This window comes from Monodon monoceros, unplaced genomic scaffold, assembly GCF_005190385.1.
Source record: "Monodon monoceros isolate NGI ecotype Baffin Bay Population unplaced genomic scaffold, NGI_Narwhal_1 Super_Scaffold_13, whole genome shotgun sequence".
In the NCBI taxonomy this organism is placed as follows: Eukaryota; Metazoa; Chordata; class Mammalia; order Artiodactyla; family Monodontidae; genus Monodon; species Monodon monoceros.
The window spans coordinates 339211-363604 of NW_021703769.1; the positions used below are offsets into that span (position 1 = coordinate 339211).

General features: G+C 56.7%; 2 protein-coding genes across 8 annotated transcripts in view; both read right to left on the reverse strand.

The window, feature by feature from the left end:
* The window catches only part of DNAJC5 (DnaJ heat shock protein family (Hsp40) member C5), a 30785-nt gene extending 26955 nt beyond the window's left edge, over positions 1 to 3830 (reverse strand). Inside the window, exon 1 of the mRNA XM_029220938.1 lies at positions 3756 to 3830. The gene's annotated coding sequence lies outside the window, so the exon portion shown is untranslated. The remainder of the gene's footprint in view (positions 1 to 3755) is intronic.
* A 4760-nt stretch (positions 3831 to 8590) lies between these two features.
* Positions 8591 to 24367, reverse strand: TPD52L2 (TPD52 like 2). Of its 7 annotated transcripts, XM_029220480.1 has the most exons (9): positions 24200 to 24367; positions 21645 to 21790; positions 19669 to 19817; positions 18762 to 18821; positions 14372 to 14473; positions 11351 to 11377; positions 10528 to 10569; positions 9459 to 9507; positions 8591 to 8930 (listed from the first exon to the last, which is right to left on the reverse strand). In XM_029220480.1, the coding sequence occupies exons 1-9, from the start codon at positions 24216 to 24218 to the stop codon at positions 8835 to 8837; spliced, it is 690 nt and encodes a 229-aa protein (XP_029076313.1). In that variant the 5' UTR covers positions 24219 to 24367; the 3' UTR covers positions 8591 to 8834. The 7 variants fall into 7 exon arrangements, with proteins under 7 accessions (XP_029076313.1, XP_029076314.1, XP_029076308.1 ...); XM_029220481.1 differs by lacking the exon at positions 18762 to 18821; XM_029220475.1 differs by lacking the exons at positions 10528 to 10569; positions 11351 to 11377.
* Between the last annotated feature and the right edge of the window lie 27 nt (positions 24368 to 24394).

Here is a 24394-nt window from a genome sequence, read left to right on the forward strand (position 1 = left end):
CTTAAATGAGGGATAGCATTTTCATAAAATCTGACTAGTGTCACTTTTCAGCATCTTTGTCACTTAAACTTAGGAAGCAGTTGATGACATACCTTCCCACTTGCCATCTCCTGTGCTCCCCCAACAGGCAGTAAGGGCAGGTACCATGACCCTCATCTTCGCGGGGCCCCATCATGTGAGCCCGAGTCTCGTCCGCTCTCAGGAAGGAAAGTCTAGTACAGATTCTGCTGACACACAGACAGGGAAGGGCTGTGACAGAGCAGGAGATGAGTCTGCAGCTGAAGAATGCTCTGATCTGACCACCCAATAAGAACATAAAAACAAGCCCCATTTGGGGAGCACTGCAGTTTTAACTACTGCACCGGGAGCACCGTCAAGAGCCAACAGTCTCCTGTCCGCCTCCTGGGCAAGAGCGGGCCGTCACCCTCCACACCTGTCCCCTGAAGACACGGGGTCTGTTTCCTTACTGGAAAACTGGCTGCCCTCACTGGCTGAGATATACGGTTTGCCTACAGCACTGTATGCTCCAAACCCTGTACAAAGTACTTATAAAAGAGTTAAGGAATTTTTCAAGGGTGATTATATCTGTGTCTATCACGCCATTTTGGGGCTTCCCTGGCGGTCCAGTGGGTAAGACTCTAGGCCTCCACTGCAGGGAGCCCAGGGTTCAATCCCTAGTTGGGGAGCTAAGATCCCACATGCTGTGCAGTGTGGCCAAAAAAAAAGAAAAAGAATCATTTGTAAATCAATTATACCCCAATAAAAATGTTTTTAAAAAATCATGCTCATTTTATTTCCTGACTTTAAAAGCAAAGTCCCACCTTAAATAAAATTCCACCTCGTCTCCTTACTCCAGCCTCCCAGCCTCAATTTTAGTCATTCATCCCACACCTACTGAGCATCTTCTCCAGCCCAGGACCAAGGCAAGCACGTCACACCTGGGCTCTGAGATGCACGGTCAGCAGCAGCCTGCTAGGGATTCTGCCTGGTGGTGTCAGGTCGGTCAGCACAGGAACCAGTGCAGAGGCCTGGCCCCAAGTTCCAGGTCTGAGACTGAGCAAAAAGCACACGTCTCCAGGGTAGCTCAGCACTGAGCACAGAGCCATCCTTCCTCCACGAGTGAGGGGGACTCAAGAACACAAAGGGCCAAGAAACATGCAGTATCTTTTCAGTCCCAGCACCACATTAATACAATGAAAAACCAAGAACATAAATTCACTCTGAGTGAAGGTTCTGGAAATGACTTGAGTCCTTCAGTCACACATCAGGATTCAGAGCAGGCCTCAGAACAGCTCACTTTCACGTGGTTCTAACAGATTACTCCACCTCACCCATTTAATCGACAAATGTCGGGACTTCCCTGGTGGTCCAGTGGTTAAGAATCGGTCTTGCAATGCAGGGGACGCCGGTTCGATCCCTGGTCAGGGAACTAAGATCCCACGTGCCGCGGGGCAACTAAGCCTGCGTGCCACAACCAGAGACCGCGTGTGCCGCAACTACAGAGCCCACGCGCTCTGGAGCCTGCGCGCCACCACTAGAGAGAAGACGGAACACCGCAACGAAGAGCCTGCATGCCGCAACTGAGACCCGATGCAGCCAACAAACAAACAAATAAATAAATTTATAAACAAAACAAAACAAATGTCACTGAGTATTTGGGACTAGCATGTGGGTTTTACTTTCTGGGGGGTTAATCGAAGACAAAATTTCTAAAAGCATTATTACCAGTGGTAGATCTGACAAAAAACTTTTTATTTTGCACTAACTATAGACTAAAAGTTGCAAAAAGATTTACAGGGAGATCCTAGTACCTTTCTGATCTTCCTCTTAACTGGCTGTCCTTTCCCAAAGGGGAGGCGACTTGCCACACACCTCCCTCAGAACCCAGCCACGGTACTCAGTACTCAGCCACAATGACTTTCGAGTGACAAGGTCACTCACTGTATTGCAGAGCTGCTACTACAATCATCACTTCCATTCATTCCAACAGTATTTCCTGGACACGCAGTACATGCCAGCCACCGTTCTTTGCACAAAACAGACTCCCTGCAGACCTTCACCTCATAGTAAAACATTAAGTATAATAAATATATTAAACAGGACATTAGAAGAATGAAGTGCTGTGGGAAAACTAAGCAGGAAAGGGAGACAGGAAACAGGAAGTGGCGAGCTGAAATTCCAGGTAAAGCAGTAAGGGAAGTCCTGCCCTCCCGGAGCCTAAGGGTGAGGGCGCCAGTGATCTGGGTAGAGCCAGGGACGGAGCACAGGAGTCTGTTAAGAGCCTGGCAAAGAGGCCACTGTGGCGGGGGGCCCACAGAGTGAGTCAGGGAGCCAGTGATAGGGAGACTGGTCACAGAGGATGGGGGTGGCCTGACAGGCATCCCTGCCCCGCAAGGGTCCCCATCTGAGGCCACACTGGTTCCGTAGCTGAGATCCCCCAGCAAGGCCTTGTCTCCTCCACGTGCCTCTCTAGTATCTGCTCACCGGGACAACCCCTGGCTGCTCTGACTTCACCAGGGCCAAGGGGGCCAGGCATGGGGGTCCTGCAACACGTGTGCCTCTCAGAGCCCCGTGCTGCTGGAAGCACCTGCCACTCAGCCCCTGGCTTGGCCACATGCCATCAGAGGTGCCCCAAGTCCCGCAACCCTGACACAGGTGGAAGGAGAGCTGCATGCTCTCAGGAAGTTTCTGAAAGCCCGTTAAGTCCTGCCTCATAATTTCATCTCTCAAAGTCTGACAGGCACCGCGATCCTGAAACGCAGCACCACGTTTAACAAGAGAGAAGCAAATAAACGAACACAAAATCTCAGAAGCTTTGACTAGAGTTCTGCCTTCAGGCAACCAGATTTAAGACGGGGCAGTATAACTGTCGATGTCAGCAAGGTAGTTTTTAAACAGACAACTAGTAAGGACAAAGGTGTCCAGGACAGCACCTCTCAGTCTATGACCCCTATCACACCTAAACCTGAAAACCAAAACAGAAACTTTTGCTTCTTTTCCTGCATAGCACAACAGAGCGAATTTTGAGAACTCATCTCTTAGGCACATGAAAAAGCGAGTCCTTGATCCAGCCGCTCAACACAAACAAGTTCGAACCCGCGGGAATGAGTTCCTAACCCTCTCTCGGTAAGACTACAACACAAGGCACTGCTTCAGATGTCCTCGCGAGGAGAGAAAACATTTTTTTCTTACAAACCAGATGATTTTCACCCGCGAGATTAATCTACAGCGCGTCAAGGAACAAAGCTCAATTCCGCGACCTATAGGCGTAATGACCCAGGCACAGGTTACGTGGCTGCTGGACCGGCGGCGCCCCTCTTTTCGGCCCTCAGGACCGCAAAGACCCTCCCCGGGGCGGGGGCGCCCCGCGCAGACCCCGGCCCCGGAGCGCGAGCTGCGCTGGGGTGGGGGGTGGGGGCCCTGGCTGCCGCACGTCGGGTCTCTGGCCGCCCCCAAGCGCGGGCCCGGTGGCCCGACCGCGGCGCACGGCCTGGGCCTTTCCGCCGCTCCTCCGGCCGCGCCGCCGCCCCCGGTCCCGAGGGGGGAGGGAAGGGGGAGGGAGGGTCGTCGCCATTTCCGCCTCCTGGCGCGCGGCCCCGCCACCCCGCGCCGTGCCACCCTGCACTCCCTCACCCCCACCCTCCGTCACCCTCACCTCGCGCCCCGCCCCCGCCCCCTCATTCCGCTCTCGTCACCCCGAACCCCCGCCCGCCCGCCCGGCCTGACGCGAGGCCACCGGCCCGCCGCGAGCTCACCTGTCCGCCTGCCCGCCCGCCCGCCCGCCGGCTCCGCTCCTCCCTGCGCGGCGCTGCTGGGCAGCCGGCCGACGCGCTCCTCAGCCGGGGCTGCGCCTCGGGACCCGGCGGCGGCGGCGGCGGCGGCGGCGGCGGCGGCGGCGGCGGCGGCAGCGGAGACGGCGATGGGGGCAGCGGCAGAGGGCGCGGGAGCAGCACCGGCAGAGGCGGCGGGGGCGCGCACGTTCACGCACGCTCACGCACGCACCCGCACCGGCGCGCGCGCTCCCGGGAGGACGTGGGCGCCGGCGGGTCGGAGCCGCGGAGGGGGCAGGCCGAGCGTGCGCCCAAAGGGCTGGGCGAAGGCTCCGCCCACTAGAGGGGCGGAGCCCCGAGTGACAGCCCACGGGCGGGGCCCCGGGAGCTGTGGGCGGAGCTCGCACCGCGGAGTCGGAAGCGTCCACCGCCCCGCAGGGGCGGGGCCGAGCGCGGGGGTGGGGCTTGTTCACCAGAGCGTCAGGTGCTCTCCGGTGCGCCGGCAGGTGCTGCGGCCAGCCGCCCTGAAGAAGAGGTGCGGGGACTTGTCTTGCAGCTGAGTTTGCCCCGCGCTTTACGTAAGATTGAGAACGCATAATTGTTCTCGTCAAAGAACGGGAGAGGGAGCTGGTGGGAGATGACCAGGAGGCCGGCAGCCCCTGAGCCACTGTTTGGGACTGACGTTTGCTCATCCCTGCAGCGCAGAGATGCGACTTCCTGCCTTCCTGCCCAATCACCGAAGTGCCGCCGCCATTGTCCGGGCCCTCCCAGAACCACCTACAAACAATGTCTTGAAAGGGCAGTTGAACCAACTTCCACTCACTTCCCTCCCTGTCCAGGTACGACCACTGCTCATCTCACTGACCCCCTGAGGGAGGGGAGACCTGCTCGTTACCCTTCCCTATCACTTCTTATGACAGAAACAGTTCTACCATTTACTGAGTGCCTGCTCTCTGGCTGGTACACCGGTATGTGCCAGTTTTCATCCTAGAAGCCATCCAACAGATTTTCTGGCCAGCCTCCCCACTTCCATGCTTGTCCACTGGCCATTTTCCCTCAGCGGAGTCATATTCTTAACACAGAAACTTTATGCCATCCAAGGCTCCCTAAACACGTTGAGTAAAATCCAAACTCTTTGCCAACAAGCTCCGGCCCCGTCTACCTCTGCCCTCTTACACCTCTCTGCCATCACGCCGGCCTTGAACTGCCCAGTTTGTCCGAGGCTCAGGGCCTGTAAGTGGCAGAGAGCTCAGGAAGTCGCCTGGCAGCCATTAAATTGTGCAACATCAAGCACGCACGAAAAGGCCTTTGAAAACCAAGAAACAGAAGGGCCAGACTAGTGTCTGTTGATTCAAAAGGATTAAAGATCCCGGGCCAGAATCACAGGAGTGAGAGAACCAAACGAACCCGGTACCAATTTCAGAATGAAGCTGTGTTGGGCACTGCAAGAATGAATGAAGCAGGCCTTAGTGAGTCCCTCCTTGACCTACTAGTTCCACTTTAGGGATATTCTTTCTAAGAAAATGTTCCCAAATACAGAAAAAGTTGTACGCACCAAGCTGCTCTTGATGGTGTTATTTGTAATAGTGAAAATGGAAACCTGCACAACTGCACAAATAAGCACATTCAAATGGAAAAATACAAGATGTGTACAAAGGTTACCTAATAGCACTGAAAACTTTCGTGACAGCTCCTGAAAGTAAAATGAGCAAAATGCACCATATATATTAGAAGTACAGGGCTTCCCTGGTGGCGCAGTGGTTGAGAGTCCGCCTGCCGATGCAGGGGACACGGGTTCGTGCCCCGGTCCGGGAAGATCCCACATGCCGTGGAGCGGCTGGGCCCGTGAGCCATGGCCGCTGAGCCTGCGCATCCGGAGCCTGTGCCCCGCAACGGGAGAGGCCACAACAGTGAGAGGGGCATATACCGGTTAAAAAAAAAAAAGAGAGAGAGAGAGAAGTACATTATTACAAATATGTCTATAAACAAACAAGCCAACCTGTTTGGAGAAAATAAGAGGAAGAATACTGTCAAATATGGACAGTGGCTGCAGTCCGGCCCTGTGCTTTGCAGACCCTTCAGTTGGGCCAGGTGGATTCCTTTATCCTCACCTTGAGAGGAAACCGAGACTTCAGGGAAGCAGGTGCCATGGCTGCCCTCCAATGCCAGCCCCACCACTTGCTACAGTCAGTCCTTCAAGCTCTCAAAGCTCATCTCACGGGTCCATTATTTAGGGGGAACACCTGAGGGCTAGGTCCATGTCAGGGTCATCCTTGTACCCCAGAACAAGAGCCTAGCAAACTCTTACCCACAGGCATTTAAGTACTGAATAAGTGAAGACCACATGGAACCCATTTCCGTCGTCAATGAGAGTAAATGCTGACTGGGGGCAGCGGTGGTGCTTTCTCCACTTGGCGCCGCCTCATGTTGTGTTGCACTGCCGGGCTGGGGCGTTTGTCTCACACAATTCGAAGCCATTAACTTTCCCTGCTCTTGCATCTCAGGCAAGCCGTGCCCTCTGACCCCAAAGGAGGTCCGATGCTCCCAGTGAAGGGACTTCCCACTGGGCACACCCAATACAGCAGGAATGGACACATGTGAAGCACCAGGGCAGTGCAGAGCGAGGCTCTCCCCAGAACAGTTTTGGGGTTGGTGCGGCTAGCACTCCAGGGCACAGCGTTAAGAAGGAAAAGCAGAGTGCAGGAAGTTGTAAGCCATCTTTTGAGTAAGAACGGGAAGGGAATGAGAGTACACATTCGTAGTTGCTCGGTTTTGCATGAAGAAAGCACTGGGAGGGTGAAGAGTCATCGTACAGGGCAGGTGGGGGGTGTACAGGGAACAGGCGCATTTGAGCGGGCCTCACACCCAGTATTGACTTTTGAATCCTGTACACAGAGGACCTTAAGACACTTAGCAGAGAAGTCCTCCCCACAGCACCCCTGCACTCCACCCCCAGGTCCCTGCTCCCCGCTCCGCACCACCTGAGCTCACCCACCCCTGCCTCATTCCTCCAGGACTTGTCTACCCGTGGTCGGCACCTTCACGTGGTGCCCCAGCAGAGCAGGGCCACGAGGACGGGAAGATGGCCGCACACTGTTGGCCCAAGGAACAGGACCCTCTTCTTCCCAAGATCCACCCCCCTCTCAGCGAGCCCCTCCACCCACCCACCCAGCCGAAGACACGGGTGCCGTTCCTGTACCACAGCTGTTACAGCTGCAGCCGGACGACCTCAGGAGTTCAAGCAGCTCTCACGCCAGGCCCGAGCGCTTCAGTGGGGTGGATCCTGGCCGGCCGGACACCCTCTTGCTGCAGTGCCCGCCTGCATGGCTCCGGCAGCTCAGCCCAGACTCGACTGTAACCTGGCCGGCTCCTCCCCACGGTCCATACCCCTTCCCCAGAGACCCCACAGCTTTGTCACTAACACACCCTCTCATGGCACTGAAGATCTAGAATTTGTATTTGGGACCATCTATTTCCTGCCTGCCTCTCCCTAGGGTGCAGGGATCCTGCCTGTCGGTTACTTTGCCACTCTTCCGCCACCTTCCTGAATGAAGTAAGATACACCACACAAGCTTAAGTGGGTTTTCCCCCAAAGGAATGCTTTATTGACAAATCACCCGTTATCTACTTTAAGGAAAAGATAAATCAGTTATTACACCTGCATCCTGCCTTCCCATCACACCCCATCTGAGAGACTCCAACCCTGGGGAAAAAGCACAGAGCAGCGTTCCTCCCAAGGCACGAGTGTGGACTGCAGCCACCCCCCACCCCCCAGTGTGTCTGAAGTGACCAGCAGACACTCAGGTACCAGACAGCACATCACAGTCGACCAGAGAAGACACTGAGCTGACAGCTCCTTCCCTTCAAGAGTGCACAGATGCCGGCGAGGTCTCTGCCCGCTAAGAGCCTGTAAGGCACAGAGCGCCCCTCCAGGTGCGCCAGACGTGGAGCCCTGGGTGAGAGGCTGCTGGGCTGTGGCAGCATCGGAGCAGAAAGAGATCTTTGTAGCTCCTGAGAAAAGGCAACAGCAGAGTCCCAGCTGACCCGACGCCCTGGCCCTGACCTACCTGCAGGGTCTGCCTGTTGCTCGCTGGCCCTGGCGTGTGCCACACACCCAGGTTGGAGCCGCTGATCGGTGATGTGCCAGCCAGGCCCAGCCTGTACAGGGGCAGCGCCAGCCCTCTGTGAAGGTGCTGGTCTTTCTTTCTCCCACCCCCACCAGCCAGTGGGAGCTGCCCCGGTCACTGAGAGGAGCGAGAAGCCAGTTTTCTATACGGGGATGGAATGCACTCGTGAAATAAAACACACCACTGGCACAGAGGTGCTGCCCCTCGGCTGGATGCAGGATTTTACATAGCGCTCAAAATCCACTAAGGAACCCTCATTTATATATATAAAAACATTATAAACAAATAAAACATAAGGCAATATAAGGCGTGCACTTCAGCTTGAGTCCAAAGGAATAATATTTTCTAACTGTGAGGCTAAAGCTGCTTTGCTTAGTTTTACTTTTTGAAAAACCCACTGCGTCTAAAAAATAAAGAATTTGCTTTTCTTAAAGCTGGGTCATTAGCGTAATGATCAGGCGTCTGCTGATCATCAGCTTTCTGGAAGCTCTCAGGAAATGGGTAGTTTTCCTGTTTGGCATTTTGAAATAAAACTGCAGATCAGGCGGGGCTTTCTGGATGACTCTTCCTTCTGCGACTTAGGGAAGGAGTTTAGAAAACACCACGCATTTTATACTTATCGCTCTCCCCCCCCCCCCCCCACTTTCAACATGCTGATCCACTAACAAGACTCCCAACAGGAGCTTGGCTTTGGCTCCCACCCTGGGACCCACCACCCTGCCCGCTTCCTGCTCCAAGGCAGGACGGCGCAGTGATTTGCTGATCTGCCGACAGAAGGGGAGGCATCCGTGTACAAGACATGTTCTCTGACCCATGCGAGCGCGGCAGCCACGTCTCCACGGGGATGGCCTGATTGTTCTCAACACCCGCCGCTCGAAGTTGCAGTTGTGGCGATGACGGTGTGCTTGTTCCGTGGCCGGGCAAAGCCGCTACGGGCTTAGAAGGGCGTGTGATCGGGCCGGGGTCTGTCTCCACTCCCGGTCGGGGAGGGAAGGTTGTCACTGCCATTCTCTCCGCCACTGACAACCTTAGACTACAGATGGGAAAAGACCAAGAAAGAAGAACATGAGACAGAGCACGCACGCCTAGCAGATCCTAGGCCCGTGCTGGGAATTCAAGGTGTCCGATCCCTACGTGAGTTTATGTCACATGGACGCCGCTCAGCAATACAAGAAACAAATCACCAACACGGGAAACAGGCTGGATATCTCTCTAGGAAATTACACAGTGAAAAGAGCCAATCCCCAAGAGACTACACGCTGCGTGGCTGCATTTACATGACGTTCCTGACACAACAGAAACGGAGAGCAGGTTAGGGGTTGCCAGGGGTGTAGAGCAGGGGGTAGGCAGGCCGCAGTCTTTGTGGGGATGGTGGAACTGTGCTCTGTTGTGACTGTAACAGCCAGGCGTCCTGGTTGTGACACTGCAGGATGTTACCACCGGCGGAAACCGCACAAGGTACAAGAGCTCTCCGTATCATTTCCCATAACTTGCACGTGAACCTACAATGACTAGTGACGTGTCCCACCCCGGCAGAACTGGGCGGTCCAGATCCAGTTACCTTTATGGTCCCAACTCGGTCCTCAAATGACTTGAAGGTGGCAGAATTCCTTTAAAGAGAGAGAAAGATGTCAGTATAAGGAGCACATTGCTTTGTCACCCTCCTAAACCTGAAGGAACTCGGGGTTAGGGTCATCCTCTGGAGAGATCCCTGAGAGATCCCGAGGTCTCACTGCAAAAACATGACGAGCCAAAAAAAGGGGAGGGGGCACACATGTTCAGAGCCTTCCCCAGGACAGAACCGAGGTCAGCCACACCCCCCAACTGCAGGACAGAAGATCTGCATGCCACCAGCTGGTGAGCCCCAGACTTCATCTGGGCAAACTGCGGACCCCTTGACTGGGAAGCCGGGGGATGCCGGGCACGTTTTCTGCTGCGCCCTAAATGCACATCTTGGGGTTACGGAAAGTCCCACGTGTTCTTCACACAGATCTCTCACAGAAATCGAGCAAGAGGAAAACCAAGGAGCATTCGGAGAGCAGAGAGTGACGAGGAGGCAGAGGACAAAGCAGGCCAGGCCTGGTCCCACCCAGCCCCCGTCCCCCTCCCTGGCTCCGCAGCTCCCTGAGCCCAGGCCTCTGGAGGCAGCCTGTCAGTGACCCCTGGCACGCTCGGGGGACAGCAGCTGCAGCAGATTCTCCTGGACGGGGACACGAGCTCTGCGGGGACCCAGGCTGCACCACAGAGCAGGAGCGAGCACAGGTGGGGACTTCGAGGAGGAACAGGTCCTGGCTCTGGCTGTTCCCAGGACATAAAGAGCCACCATAAAAATCTTGGAGACACCTGAGACCTCTTGGCGTGTGCAAGCCTCTCTGTCCCTTCCGGCCCGGCCCTGAGGGCAGCCCTGGAAAGTTCCAGGTGGAGCCCAGTTTGGGGCCTCACCCCCACCAGCTCTTCAGCCTCGAAGAGGTATCTCCCAACCCTGAGCCAAGAGGACGCTGAGGGGGAAGGTGGTCCCTGGTTCAGGGGTTTGGGGAGTGAGACGGACCAGCCGGAGCCACCCCCTCCCACTGGCCTCCCAGTGGGGTCCCGGCGGGCTCAGGGGGCCGTGGCGTGCGGGGGCACGTTACCTCATGGCCGGCGTACTTATGGAGCGGCGGATGGAGCGGCTGCTGCTTGGAAGCGCGGTAGGAGCAGAGAAGGAGAGTTAAGGCAAGGACAGGACCGGCCTCCCCGTGCAGGAAGCTGAGGCCCCGCCCACCCCGCACCACTGAAGCAGAGAAGCCGCAGGCTGCCCTCAGGGGGAGAACCAGACCCGGGTGCCCCTCGCATGGCCCCAGAAGCGTGACACTGCCGGAAGAGGGTGCTGGGACAAGGAAACTAAGACGCCCTTGGCCTGGACTGCTAAAGACACTTCTGGTGCCAAGAACCGCCAGGTGTCCCCACGTGACTTAACAGCAAGCTCCAGAGAGACCGGCAGGGCAAGCAGGAATATTTAAAGTCGCAGACTGTTCTGGATTTGGGTCCCAGACCTCCAAGGCGGAGGAGCGGCTTGATCAGCATGAGGTAAAGGACACTCAGGAGGCTGTCTGACCCGGTCCCAAGCACCCCGCGGCAGAAAGAGCGCTCGGCTACGGGGAGGAGACCAGCTCCACTTTGAGGGGCAGGACCGCTTCTGGGGGAGGAGGACATGGGGACACGACGGCTTGAGGGCCGGCAGGGCCCCTTCCAGGAATAGAGTCGGGGCGGGCCGATAGCTACTCGGTGAGGCCGGGTCAGAACGGGCGGCGACAGGACCCAGCCGGCTGCACAAGCAGGGGAGGAGCCCTGAACCCGTCACGCCGCTGGTGACCACCTCGCTGTGCTGCTCCCACCCCCACCTTCATCCGCACAGCCTCTGTGCGCCTCTGGCACGGGGCCAGCCGTGCCCAGCATGTCCAGCGTCAGTCTTACCTAAAGGAGTGTGAGAAGGGCCGAGCCCTGAGAGCGGCGGCAGGAGGAGAGAAGAGATGCAGTGTTAGGAGGGGCGCCTGGTCCTGCCCCGGCCCCTCTGCTCGGGCTCTGGAAGAGCACAGGGACGCCGGCGACCACGCTGCCAGAGGAGGGCACGTGCCCCCTCCCCAGCCTCTGCCCCGCCCTCCCGGATGCAGTCACATACGAGGGACCCTCGCATCTGACTACGCCACAGACTGGAGAGAAGGAGCCCAAAAAAACAAGCAAAGCGAGGGCGTGAAGTGCTCTTCGGCCCCGGGTGTCCATGCCTCACCCAGGACCCCATCAGCCTGCACTCCAGCTGGGCTGGGGCGCCCCCTGCACCGCGACAGGGCTTGCGACACCCCCAGGGCTGAGAACTTCATGCTCTGGCTCCATCACCACAGATGACAGAAGCTGACCGACAAATCTGAGCGTGTCCAAGGGCAGCTGCCCGGGGGGGGCAGGGGGTTGGGGAGGCGGACAAGGCCACCCCAACGTGGAGATCATTTCAGAAGTGACGGTCACATGGCCTGATGTACCCACACCGCTCTGGTGGGTGGCAGGACCTGCTCTGCTCGGCAGGAGAACGAGCCCAATGGTGAGAGGAGGCATGTGTCCCATCAAAGGTCACCCAGCTGGACGGAGGCCTGACCCTGCTTTAAGTGGGTTTTTGGCCCCAATCCAGTTCCCACCCACCCCCCCCCCCCCCCCCCCGCCGCCGGGGATGCAGAAGGCCTCTCAACCCAGGCTACTCCTGGACGGGCCCTTCGAGACACCAGTGTGGGGCTGCTGTCCTGAAGGACTGAGCAGCACCTGACCCTGAACGTGCGAGGGAGACCTCCCTGGTTCTCCTTCTTGAGAAGCTCCAAACCACGGAGGTAAACGGGCCTTGGCCTCAGAAACCACCTGAGACCACGTGGTGAGGCGATGGGGACACACCGAGGACCCTGAGACCCAGAGATCACAGCACCACTGGAATCATGAGAGCAAAACCGGCAGCAGGCACTCAAGGCCCCAGAATGAGACCCCAGCCAACAGGCACCGTGACCACGCGCCGGTTCCTCTGCCGGGCTGACTCACACACGGCGGGCACAGGACCTGCAGCGACACGGCCACTCCGGGTTCTGAGCAGACAGCGGGGGCAGACGGAGCATGGGCCGCGTCGCTGCTCCCCCAGATCGAAGCCGTTCGCGTGAGGAACTGCCCAGCAGGCTCGCCCGCAGCCGCTTCCACACGCGCCCGGGGCTCCGCCCTCTCGCCTGCTTTCCACCCAGAGTGCTCCGAACACGCTCGAAAGTGAGCGAGAATACTGAACGTGAGCGCATGACACCAAAAATGAAAGAGAATGTTCCCAGAAGAGGACGAAGCAGACCTCTGTCACCTGCTTCAGATGCCCTGTCATCAGACCAGCCTCTGCAGGAAAGCACAGACCCGAGCAGACGCTCCCCTCGCTCTGTGACGGGCCCTGGGAGTGAGGCCTGGCCGCCAGGGGCGTGTGATCAGCCTGGCTCAGGTGGTCACAGTAGGCATCCCATCGAGCGTCAAGGGAGACTCGATCCAGGAACACACCCAGAGTCACGCGTGAGCCGAGCAGCGCGAAGCCTTGGGGAGCAACTGCCACAGGCCCTCCTGCTGCCAGCGCAGAGCCACCGCCTGGGGTGGGGGGTCCCTCTTGTGCCCGAATCACAGCCATGGTGGGCAAGGCCTGCATCCGAGCGTGGCCCGCAGGGTCCCCCAGTGGAGAGGGTGCACCCCTGAGGCACAGACTGCCTATTACTGACGGTTCAGCTTCTCCGAAGGTTTGAAGTTTTTCAAAATAAAAGGCTGGGGGGGGTCAAGGAGAGGAGAGGGGTAACGATGTCAAACAAACACGGATAAAACGTGAGCACGGCTCCAGGCACCAGCTGTCCTCTGCTCAGCCGGGTGGGGCCTGGGGCTTGTGAGCGCCTGTGGCCAATCGGCCAGGGCAGGGCTCCTATCTTGAGGCCCACGAGGCAGCCACAGGCTGTGAGGCAGGGAAATGCTTACCCTAAGCAGGCAAGAAGGAGCCCACTCAAGGCTGAGAGGTGAGGGGTCAGGGCCAGGGGGACTCCCAATGCCACGCTCAGCAGGCCAGACCCACAGCAACTCCATAGGATTCTTGGCTATGAGGAGATAGGGCAGGGCCGGCAGTGGAACCCAGGGGGCCAAGTCCAGGGTGCTGGCGATGGGGATGACCCGCACTGCCCACTGTCTCTCTCCAATTAGTCCCAACAACCCCGAGGGAGGCCCTTGTGAGGGCACAGCAAGGAAGGAGCTCAGCCAGCAGCCACACCCTGGCCTCTGGCTCCAAGGAGGCCCTGCGGGGGCAGCAGCGAAGCCCAGAGCAAGAAACTCAGGGTGAAGCCTGGCTTGGGAGCGGCATGGCCATCAGGCTGGGGGTGGCCACTGCTGTGTGTGGTCCACCTAGTGCCCGGGCCCCCCACTCTCCCTGGCCCCAGAGGCACTCGGGTGGCCAGCAGGGTCTCATCCACTTCTGGGACAGAACGCTCAGTCGGGGGCCCTAGCGTGCAGCCGCACGCTCTCTGAGGGCAGGCCTGGCAAACACCCCGAGAAACACCACGCTTGTCCTCGACTTGTCCAGGCTGGCGGGCCACCCAGACTGACGCTGCCCCCAGGCCGAATCGTTTTCTCTCCGTGGAACTTCAACAAGAAGCATCGCCTCCACCAACCCTAAGTACCAAAGTTACCCACAGGCACCAGTGACCCCCCCCAACCCCGCACCCCAAGAAACATACAAATAAATGGCAGAGGTAGCCGGTAAACAAGAGTTTGTGAACCAACTGGTCCGGAGCTGGTGTGGCCACACCTATGGGTGGTGAGGGGCCCCTGAGGCATGTGCATCTGAGCCTGGAGGCTCAGGCAGGCTTCCTGCAGACCCTCTAGTGGATCTAAACCCCCTAAAACCCCACCTGCCTGTCCCAGCTGTCAGGGTGGAGGTGTCAGGCCAGGGAGTCTCACCTCATGTCCCCAAGCTTCCGGCTGATGGCAGAGCCCATGGTGGACAGGGCTGCTGAGGTCTTCTGTCCTGCCTGAGAAAGGGTTTCCTGGGTCTTCTTGTAGCTGGAAGGAGAAACACCAGTTAAACCAACCAAACAGAAGGCGTAGTCATGCCTCCCCACACCAAGGACAAGGCACCCAGAGAAAAGAGGGGGCCGTCAGGGCGGTGAGAAAGCCTGGCCACCAGGAAGAGGACACGTGTCCTGTCTCAGGGCCCCCAGGGGACTGCATGAGGGACAGACGCAGCACTGCCAGGTCACGGCCCCCCACCCTGTAATAACACCGTTTTCTGCTCTTCCTGTAATGCAGGCTCCCCTCCGTGGAAACTTACTTGCCCCACCCCTACAGCAAAGAGGCCCACAGAGCCCAGGGCCTGCGGCCAAGCAGACCAGCCCCTCAGGCCCTCCTGGGGCTTCTCTTTTCTCTTCTCGTCTAAGACAGTCCTCTGAGGACAGAACAGCTCGACCACACCCACAGGGGATGCAGCCGGCCGTGCGGCCTGTGCCGGGCCAGGCTTCAGACCCCGAGCAGCCCCTCCAGCCCTCCACCCTCCTGTTCTGCATCTACCATGTCCTTTGAGAACTGGTTCAAGGGGGTGGTCTTGGCGGAGACGGCCTGTTCCACACCCTCCTGCCCCATTCACCCACAACAAGATGGCTCGTGACCTCAACGGCAGTGGCACAGGCACGGGCAGGGTGCCTGGGCCACAGGGACAGCAAGGACACCCTCAGGCCCAGGCTGAGAGCCAACACCTACAGCTGCCAGCCCCCCGTCCAGCCCCCACCAGAAACAGAAGACACAGCAGCCTGAACCCAGGAGCTCCTTTCTAGCCAAGCTGGCAACCCCACAATAATGGCTCGAGATGGTAGGGCTCCGGAGACGCCAGCCAGCTCCAGCCCTCCTGGCACCCCCAGGTCACAGGGGGCTGGCTCGGACGGCACCAGCAGTGGGGCTTCCAGGCCCCTTTCCCATCCACCCCACATCGTCGCCCTCGGGAGGCCCCACGTGAGCGCCTGCTACCCGCCTCCCTCAGGCCAGCCTCCTACCTGGTGCCCTGCACTCCCCGTCCTGTGGTGACGGCCTGGCCCCAAGCACCCTGGAGGGGCCTCCCTCCCCTCAGCTGCAGCCACTCACAGCACAGCAGGGCCCGGGCCTCAAAACACGTCGCTTCCCAGCAAGAGTTTGGAAATATCTTGAAATCGCTAAGACATCTGAGTTTATCTCAGTTTCCAGAAAGTCAGTGATTTTGGAACACACTGCTAATAACAAGGAAAAAATAATTTCTAAAATCCTTGCCGAAAAATCTGCTTCTGCGTTTTCTGGATTCAAAAACTAGTAAGAGGCCTCATTCTGAACCCAGGCCTTAGAAAACCCTGACAACGAGAAATTCCTCCCCCAGTGATAGTCTGACACGATCAGAGGACTTAAGTGAACAGGAACTCAAAGTCCAATCCCCTGCCCAGTGACCCAGGTATCTGGACAGCTGGGGCCTGGACAGGATCCCCTGGGCCGAGCGACAAGGTCCATTCTAGGCCACAGCTGATTCGTACTAAAACCCAAAGTCCACACCCTCCTTTCAGAGGGTTTCCACGCAGACTGTGGTCACAATTCTCCCAGGCATCTTCTGACTTGAAGACGCCTTCACCCGGAGCTGCCACCCACACCATGGCCTGTCTCAGCGTCTCTCAAGACGGTGGCGACAGAAGGGGAGCATCCTGAGGATGACCTAGAAGGGGGCCCAGGCACTGAATCACCAGCAGGAGAGGCGCGTGCTGTGGGCCACTCTGCAGGGAAGCACCCCTCCGGGACAGATGTGGTGCAGAGGCCAGGGTAGAGCCAGCGTCTGTATCCTGGTAACTCAGCCCCACCTGTGCCTGAGAGCACCAGGCTGTGCGGACCTGGCCGCTGCCCCTTTGGGAATTCCTTTCACCTTTTAGGAAGACAAAGGCCTCCTCCCAGGATCAGTGGGCGTGGCTGTCAGTCAGAGGGAGGCATCTGCTGGATGCTCCTCCTCCAGGATCCTCCCTTGGGGGGCCGTCTCCACCTGCCACTCGGTGGGGCACGTGACCCCAGACTGCCTGGCCAGAGGCTACAGCTCCCGGACCACAGTGAAAGCACAATCTTATCGTTGGTCTGCAAGGCTGGGAAGATACCATCCAGCCCCACCAGGCACCCCTTGACCACAGAGGAGCTACCTGAGAACAAAGCCACTGTGGGGAGAGTGGAAGGGGGAGGGACACAGGTTGGGAGCGCTGATCGGAGCCCCGGGCAGAGGGCCTGGAGCGGGGGCTTCTCGCCAGGCGAAGCCTCCCCGTCCCTCCTAGGCTGACACTATCCGTACCTGTGCTTTCTGTCACCTGCGACCAAAGAACTCAACATGCCAACGAGTGACTGCGCAATTTATTGGTGTCCACACAAAGCACGATTTTAGCTATGATCCACCTAAAAAAGGATCCCATTAGGTGATCACTTCACGACCAACAGAGCACGGCTGCTGAATCAACAGCTGGCCGAGGGAAGAGACCCCCCCCCAAACGGCATCAACCCACTCACGACAGGACCGCTGCACCAGAGCTAAGTGCTCGGGCTGCACACGCCCGCCTCCTCCCCCTGGGCGGCGCTCTCCGAAAGGGATCCACCAGCACACGGATCGCAAATCGCGAAAGACAGGGTGGCTCCGAGGCTCTGGACGCGGAGCCCCAGCAGCGGTCTCCGGCAGCCACCGCTAGGGAGGCACCAGTCAGACGACCCCGAGAGTGCAGAGCAGCTGTGTCGCGTTGTCACCGTCCTGGGCTATCACTGCAGAGACGCCTCCAGCCCTGACAACTCTACCACCAGACTTGGGGCTAAGACCTCGTGGCCGCTGCCTGATGAAGCGCGTGAAAAGGGCCATCCCACCAGCCACACCTGCAGGCCCAGAGCCACAGGGTCCGTTCAGAGGAGTCAGAACCGTGATCGTCAGAAACAGTATCCCAGCAGCTTCCCGTCAACTGGCTTTACAGAACAGCACTAAGATCTCCCAAGGCTATTTTCAGCTCTGGTCTGCACCGTGAGCCTGCCTGCAGCAACGGGCTGCCCTACCAAGCCACGCAAACAGCATGAAACCCCAACCACCAGACCCACTTGGTGCCCGGCTCCCCTCGTGACCCCAGGCTGCAAGGGCTCCACGCACACAGCTGGCCAACCTGGGCTTCCGGGCACCTCCAAGACAAGGTGGGTCACAACCATTTCCTCTCAGCCCAACACAGAAGGGCTTTCTGCCCATGCCTTCTGGCAAGCACGACAGCACTTCCTTCTAAGCAAGACCTCCCAGAAGGTGACTATTTTAAAATACTGCAGGGGCTTCCCTGGTGGCGCAGTGGTTAAGAATCCGCCTGCCGATGCAGGGGACACGGGTTTGAGCCCTGGTCCGGGAAGATCCCACATGCCATGGAGCAACTAAGCCCGTGCACCACAACTACTGAGCCTGCGCTCTAGAGCCCGCGAGCCACAACTACTGAAGCCTGCGCGCCTAGGGCCCATGCTCCACAACAAGAGAAGCCACTGCAATGAGAAGCCCGTGCACCACAATGAAGAGTAGACCCCACTCGCCACAACTACAGAAAGCCTGCACACAGCAACGGAAGACCCGACGCAGCCCAAAAATAAATAGATAAATAAAATCTAAAAAATAATAATAGAATAAAATACTGCACCACCCAGTTCAAAGGCTATACCCAGAACGGCGCACGAATGAAGCGCTACCATCTTGTTTAAGAATCTCAAATAAGACGTCGGGAGTCCTTCTGGACCAGAGCTCTGTCAGACACACAGAGCTACCCATGAGGGTTCTGCGCTCTACTAATTTTCTGTGTGGCTGAGAGCTTGGAGCTTCTCAGGCCAAAGGAGCTCCTTCGAGATCTGACCCGCATGGCCCACGCTGCACCCCCAGCTCAAGAGCCACCCCTAAGTGCAAGAGACCCTGAGAGCACCACAGCTGGAGCCAGGTCTGCAGGGGAAGGAGGGGGAAAAGCGCCAGCCATCAGCATCAGTACAGATGGCGCCCAAGGTGCATCACCAGCCAGACGTGGCCCAGGCTCAGCTCCGGCCTCTGATCTGAGGGACACACATCGGGCAGGGGGAAGTTTTCAGTGTGGTCTGGTGGCAGAGTGAACTTCCTTCAGCGTCTGCACCCTCTTCCAGAAGCATTTAAAGGACAGTTTCTTTTGTGATTGAGAGGAGAAAAATATATTAAAAATAAAATAGCCAAGAAACACCACAGCTAGGTCTGAGCCAAGTGTGCACAGCCTCCCTGTCCCTCAAAGGTGTCAGGAGGGGAGAGGATGGAGGTGCCGGCAGCAGAGGCACTCACAGGTCCGACTGGGTCACTTTCTCATTCCACTCTCCAAGTTTCTCAGAAGTTTTCACGTAGCTAAAAACAGAAAGTCTGTGGTAAATGATTTAGAAAAACTACTTCAACTCAAGTTTCAAACTGGCAAGTGACATTCCAGGGAAAACAGAGAAGGACCACTTGGCAAGAAGACTGAACGTTCAGCCTGCTTCTGCTCAGCACCGGCTCTGCAGGCCCAGCCACTCTCCTCATGCCGAAGGAGGGCCTGCTCACGCGACGGAAGCTGTGTCTTGGGGAACAGCTGGGAGGAACAAGGAGGGCACAGCCCATGGCCCCAACACAGCCACCCTTTGGGGTTCAAGGCCTACAGTTTCCTAGGACAGAGAACTGGGCCTTTCCTAGGGCAGATTTATGAAAATTGACTTGGTCTTCCTGTGGGAACATGGCTTCTCAGACAGTGGGAGACATCTCCCATCCCCCCACCTTGGAGGATATGTTTCAGAGGAGCCACACAGCCGCACTACCCAAATTCAGAGAGCTGCGGCACAGAGGGTCTGGGTCAGAGGTCCTGACCACGTCATGCTCATGAGAAGGACTCATGTCCACAGACTCACGTCGGCAGACGCTGACCTGTGGGGACCATGGAAAACCAGCCTCATTAAGTACCTAATTTGTGTTCTCTCCAATGTAGACCCTGAAACATATTCTTCTTGTCAATTTCTGCTTGGACAACTAGCTAGCATGTCTGCCGCCTTTTAAAAACACGTGTAGACTCTACACTCTTTGAATAAATACAAATTCAGTTGCTGGCAAGGATTCAGGGACCCCAGCTGGCTGCTTCCAAGCGGCACACTTGCTGACCCTGCTCCCAGGAGGCCCCTCACCCCCAGGACTCAACGCCCATCAAGCAGGTAGAGCAGACACTCACGCGTTAGACACCTGTACATCATGCCAACCCCTGGACAGGTTCTGCTTCAGGCCCTCCAAGGTAGAAAGGCCCAGCCTCCTCTTCAGCTCGCCACAGTGCCTCTCCTTGGCTGCCAGCACCTGGCGCAGAGTGACAACTTCCTCCTCCACCTGCAAAAGCACGGTTACCAGGACTCAGCCACCACGATGGCAGGAAGTGACCACCATCCTTACACACGTCGCAGTGAAGGCCTTCTCAGAATCACCTAAGAATTTCCCATTTACAGAAACACAGCTCGTCTTAGGAATAGTCTACAGCAGGCATCGGTTCTGTTTGTATGTGGCACCAGCACCTCGACTTCTTCTGGAGAACCGTCCCGCCCCCCTAAGCCGAGCGCTCTGGCGGAGCTACTGACCACAGTGCCCACCCGTGGATGACGAGCAAGGCCTGTCGGAGCTCTTCCCTGGGACTAGGAACGGGTGTTAGAAGACAGCAGCCCCTTTCGGTCCAGGCTCCGGGTCTGGGTGTGAGTAACAGAAGGTGGGCGGGTTGGCAGCCAGGCCCCATCTGCACCATGGGGGAATTCCACACGTCGGGGGAAGGAAGCAGAGCTGACAGACGGATGGGTGGCCAGAGACCCACGTGACAGAGAAACAACCCTTATGACAACATTTGTGTTCCCAAGGTCAGCTGCCGGCCTCGGCGAAAGCCACTTACAGAAGCCCAAAGAAAATTCTCTTTTCTGCTTAAAGTAACTTGAGTTGGGCAACAGAAAAAATCTTGACAATAACGACCAGAACCTTCTCATGTCTTAAAACAAAGAGTGAACTACAGAGAGGAGCATCCTTTACAGCCTTCCTACTTTAGATTCTCAATACTTCCTGCTCCTTCCTGCTCCTATGTGAACAGCTACTCTAAAAAAAAAAGTCCCTTTCTTAAAAAAATGACTGTTTGGGTTAAGGCACTAACAACAGCCTAAAGCCCTATATATCACTAGATTCTGCTTTAGAAAATACTGAAAAAGAAACGATTCAAAACTACAGGATCATCTAAGGCCAAACTATTACCAGCCACCCCAGCAGTGACACTCGGTGACTTGAACTTTCCATTTATGGTGCTTTGGGCACATGGGCTTAAGGGCACGTGGACACGCAAGCTGAAATTTTTAAGAAACACAAGAGCTTCTTCATTTTGCAATTCACCTCTGAAAAAAACCTTGTGGTTTTTATTCTCTAAACCAACATGTCCTGAAATAAAAGGCAAAACATAAGTCTCCTGGGACTTCCTGCTGCTTCTCCTTTAACCTCCGTTCAATTAAGAAAGGGCGGCTTCCTCTATGGTCTAAAACCTGGTCCTGGGGCTGGGTTTGTCCGCATGACCAGCTCTGCTCAGACCCAGGCCTGGACCCAGGATGTATCAGGACGGGCTTGTTTCCGAAGGCGGAGCAGAGAACTGCAACAAGCGTGCTCCAGCCTCTGCCTGACTGATGCCAACAAGTTCATTTCCCCAGATTCTGGAATCTCAAGTGAGTCACTATTAGACTCTGTATCACACCGTAAAAAGAAACACTCTTGGCAGTTAGTCTGAATAAAAATTATACGCAGACACTTTTGTTCTTAACTCCTATTTCCTCTTAAAGAGCTCTCACTTTAAAAAGATCACACGAAACGCTTTTTACAGAAGTATTTTTAAAAGAAAAATGAAGATCCAGGGACGGATATATCCATGGGGGTCTTGAAAATGTCGTGTTGATTCCAAAAGAGAAACTCCCAGCAGATGGTGTGCTCAGAGCAGCTGCCCCATGTGGACATTCTCCTCATGGAGCACCTACAAGGTGCCAGACACACGCCAACCAAGGGCTGTGGAGGGCAGTTTCTGTGGGGCTCCAGGGACAATCTCCCAGGGCAATTTCTCCAGAGCACAGCCAGCACTCTGGCCCCTCATTAGGCTGGGAGGGCCTCACAGTCACCCCCGGATGGACAGCCATGACACAACACCTTTGCAAGCTCAGCCCTGAGCTCCTCCGCCTCGGCATCTGTCAGACCCTCCACAGCAGGAGCCTGGGCGGCCACCGCTGTGTCGACAGGGACATCCGTCATGGAGTCGGAGAGCAGACCTTTGTTAGGAGAATTCAGGTTGATATCTGCCAGAGACAAAATGCGGTCAGAGAGCATCAAATAAGAAGTCACAGAGGAATAGAGGACAGAGGTTTCCACCGAGGGAGAAAGCAAGGGTGCAAGGGCAGGTTTAGGAGAAAGGGGCGGGGGACCCGTGGAGACAATGCCTCTTCTCTGAAAGGTTCTGCAAAGATGGTTTTGGCCACCAGACTGGGAGCAGCCACATCTCAGGCCACCCAAGTTGCTTCTTCAGGTTCTAGAAATGCTGGCACAAGGCAGCCACTCCCTAAATCTGGTTCCTCCTGTAAGAATACTATCTTCACAGACAGGAAACCTTTGTTAGAAACAAAGCCGCTGGATCTAACAGCTCTTCCATTTTTTAGCGTGAAGGAACTTAATACAGCTGTAAACACAACCAGCGCCACTTTCCAATCCGCTACTCCGCCAGGGCGCGGGCTAAGATTACACACAAGGAACACAGTCATCCAGCCCCTGTGGGGAGTCAGCGAAACAAAATCCGTTCGGTTCATCCTCGACCCTCACCCCACAGCAAGAAGGCTGCGGCGGTGTGCAGAGGGCACTGCCTCCTCACACCTCTGCTATACCCAGACCCGGTTCGAACCCCTGCGTCACGTTTGTTCTCCACGTTAAACGCACTTTCCTGTATGCACTAGAAGTTTACAGGAAAAACAGGTCTACGTCAGTTCTTTCCAATTCCAAATGCAAGGCCGTCGTTGTTTAGTACATTATACAATCAGCACTGAAAACATCTTCCCTTTTGATCAGCACATTCTGTGAAGAGACGGGCTCTGTATGGTGTTTGGCACATTTAAAAGTAAATTAAAGGGAATTCCCTGATGGTCAGTGGTTAGGACTCTGCGCCTTCACTGCCGAGTGCCCGCGTTCAATCCCTGGTCAGGGAACTAAGATCCCACAAGAAAAGCGCGGCGTGGCCAAAAAAAAAAAAAGAAAGAAAGAAAAGTAAATTAAAGGCATAAAGGTTGCAAAACAGTATAAGTGTCTTTAACTGCAGGTATGTTTGTCTACTCTAGAAACCCTAGAATCTGCTAAACATAGGCGAAATGCCCTTAAAACCAAAGACACTCTGTTTAGCTGGCCGTGTCATTCCCTTCACATGTCCCACAGCTGGAGCCATGCACTTCTGTGGTGCTCTAGAGATGTTCACTAAATGAAGCTTTTCTTTTTAATCGACAGATTTCAATATTTAACCGAGATCAACCTACGTGGTTTTACTTCATCGTTTGTACCTGCTGTGTTGAACCTACTCAAATTCAGTAAGTGCCTCAAGATCCCTACAACTTTTCTATTCTTCAAAAACAGATAAAGGCCCTCAGCCACTGTCTGCTTATAAAACTGTGTGCTCACCCAACATGCTGTGCGCTGCCCAGTCACTGGGTGAGACCAAGCTCGGTACCCCCTGCAGGAAGATGCTATTCACACCCTGACTCAGAGGTGACCAAGGTCCTCACCAAAGGACCTACAGAGAGAATTAGCACGGGCTGCTGCAGTAGGCAACACGAGGGGGCCAGAGCCCCTCACCTGGGTGAATCTCAGCTCAGCCTGTATAATCATTTGCAAAACGGGGTTTTCTGGGACCAGTATAAAAAGGTTATTCCGAGAATGGAAAAAGATCTGAGAAGCAGGCTTGGAATGGCGTCTGGCACACAGTAGGTGCTCAGTAAATGTTTTCTGTCGTTCTCATGACCGGAACCCCACGCTTGTGAAGAATTCTAATGTTTAATTAATATGCTGATACAGATCAAACGATAGAAAAGCACCCTGAAATCATCCAGTGTAGTTACATCAACGTAGTATTAGCACTCCCTCTAGAGCCCCAGGATGGAAGACAGACTCGTACCACCTCCTCAAGATCTTAAGCTTCTGGGCCCGCTCCACACCCCCCAGCGGCCACCTCAAACTAGTCTGGGATGTCAGTTCCGGAAACAGGCCTGGTACGCTGGGTGTGCCCCTGGCTCACTGCACCCTTCCCCCTCCAGACAACTCTGCAGTAGGCTGGGCTCCGAGCTGCGTTGCCACCCAAGGGGCGCTGCGCCCAACGCGAGGACGGCGTCGCCTCCCCTCCCCTCCCCTCCCCGGGCGCCGCGCACGGCACCTCGGCCCGCATCCAGGGCCGGATGGGGTGTCCCCGAGGGCCCTGCGCAGGGACTGAGGGCGGCCCGCCGGGCAAGAGTCGGGCGGGGGCAGATTGGGAGCTACCCGGAGTGACGAAACCCAAGACTCTGGGGCGAGGGGAGGGCGCTGGGGAACCAGTGCTCAGAGCGATCCCAGCGGGGGCGGAACACCTGCCAGGAGCTTCGAGGCCGCGCGCGTCGGAGAGGAAGAGGTGCCGCGGCACGGGCGGGCGCAGGCGGAGGGGCCCAAAGGCCGCCACGCGGCGCCGGGCCCGCGGGTACCTTGGCCGGCGGAGTCCATGTTTAGGCGGCGGCCGGACCGCAGCTGGCGTCGAAGCCGGGGTCGCGGGAGCAGTGGGAACCGAGCGGGCCGCACCAGGTGTCGCTCACCGCTTACGCACCAGCCAGCTGAATCGCCTCAAGCGCCGCGGCATTACGTGATCAACAGCGAGACGACCCACTTCCGCTTTGAGGCGC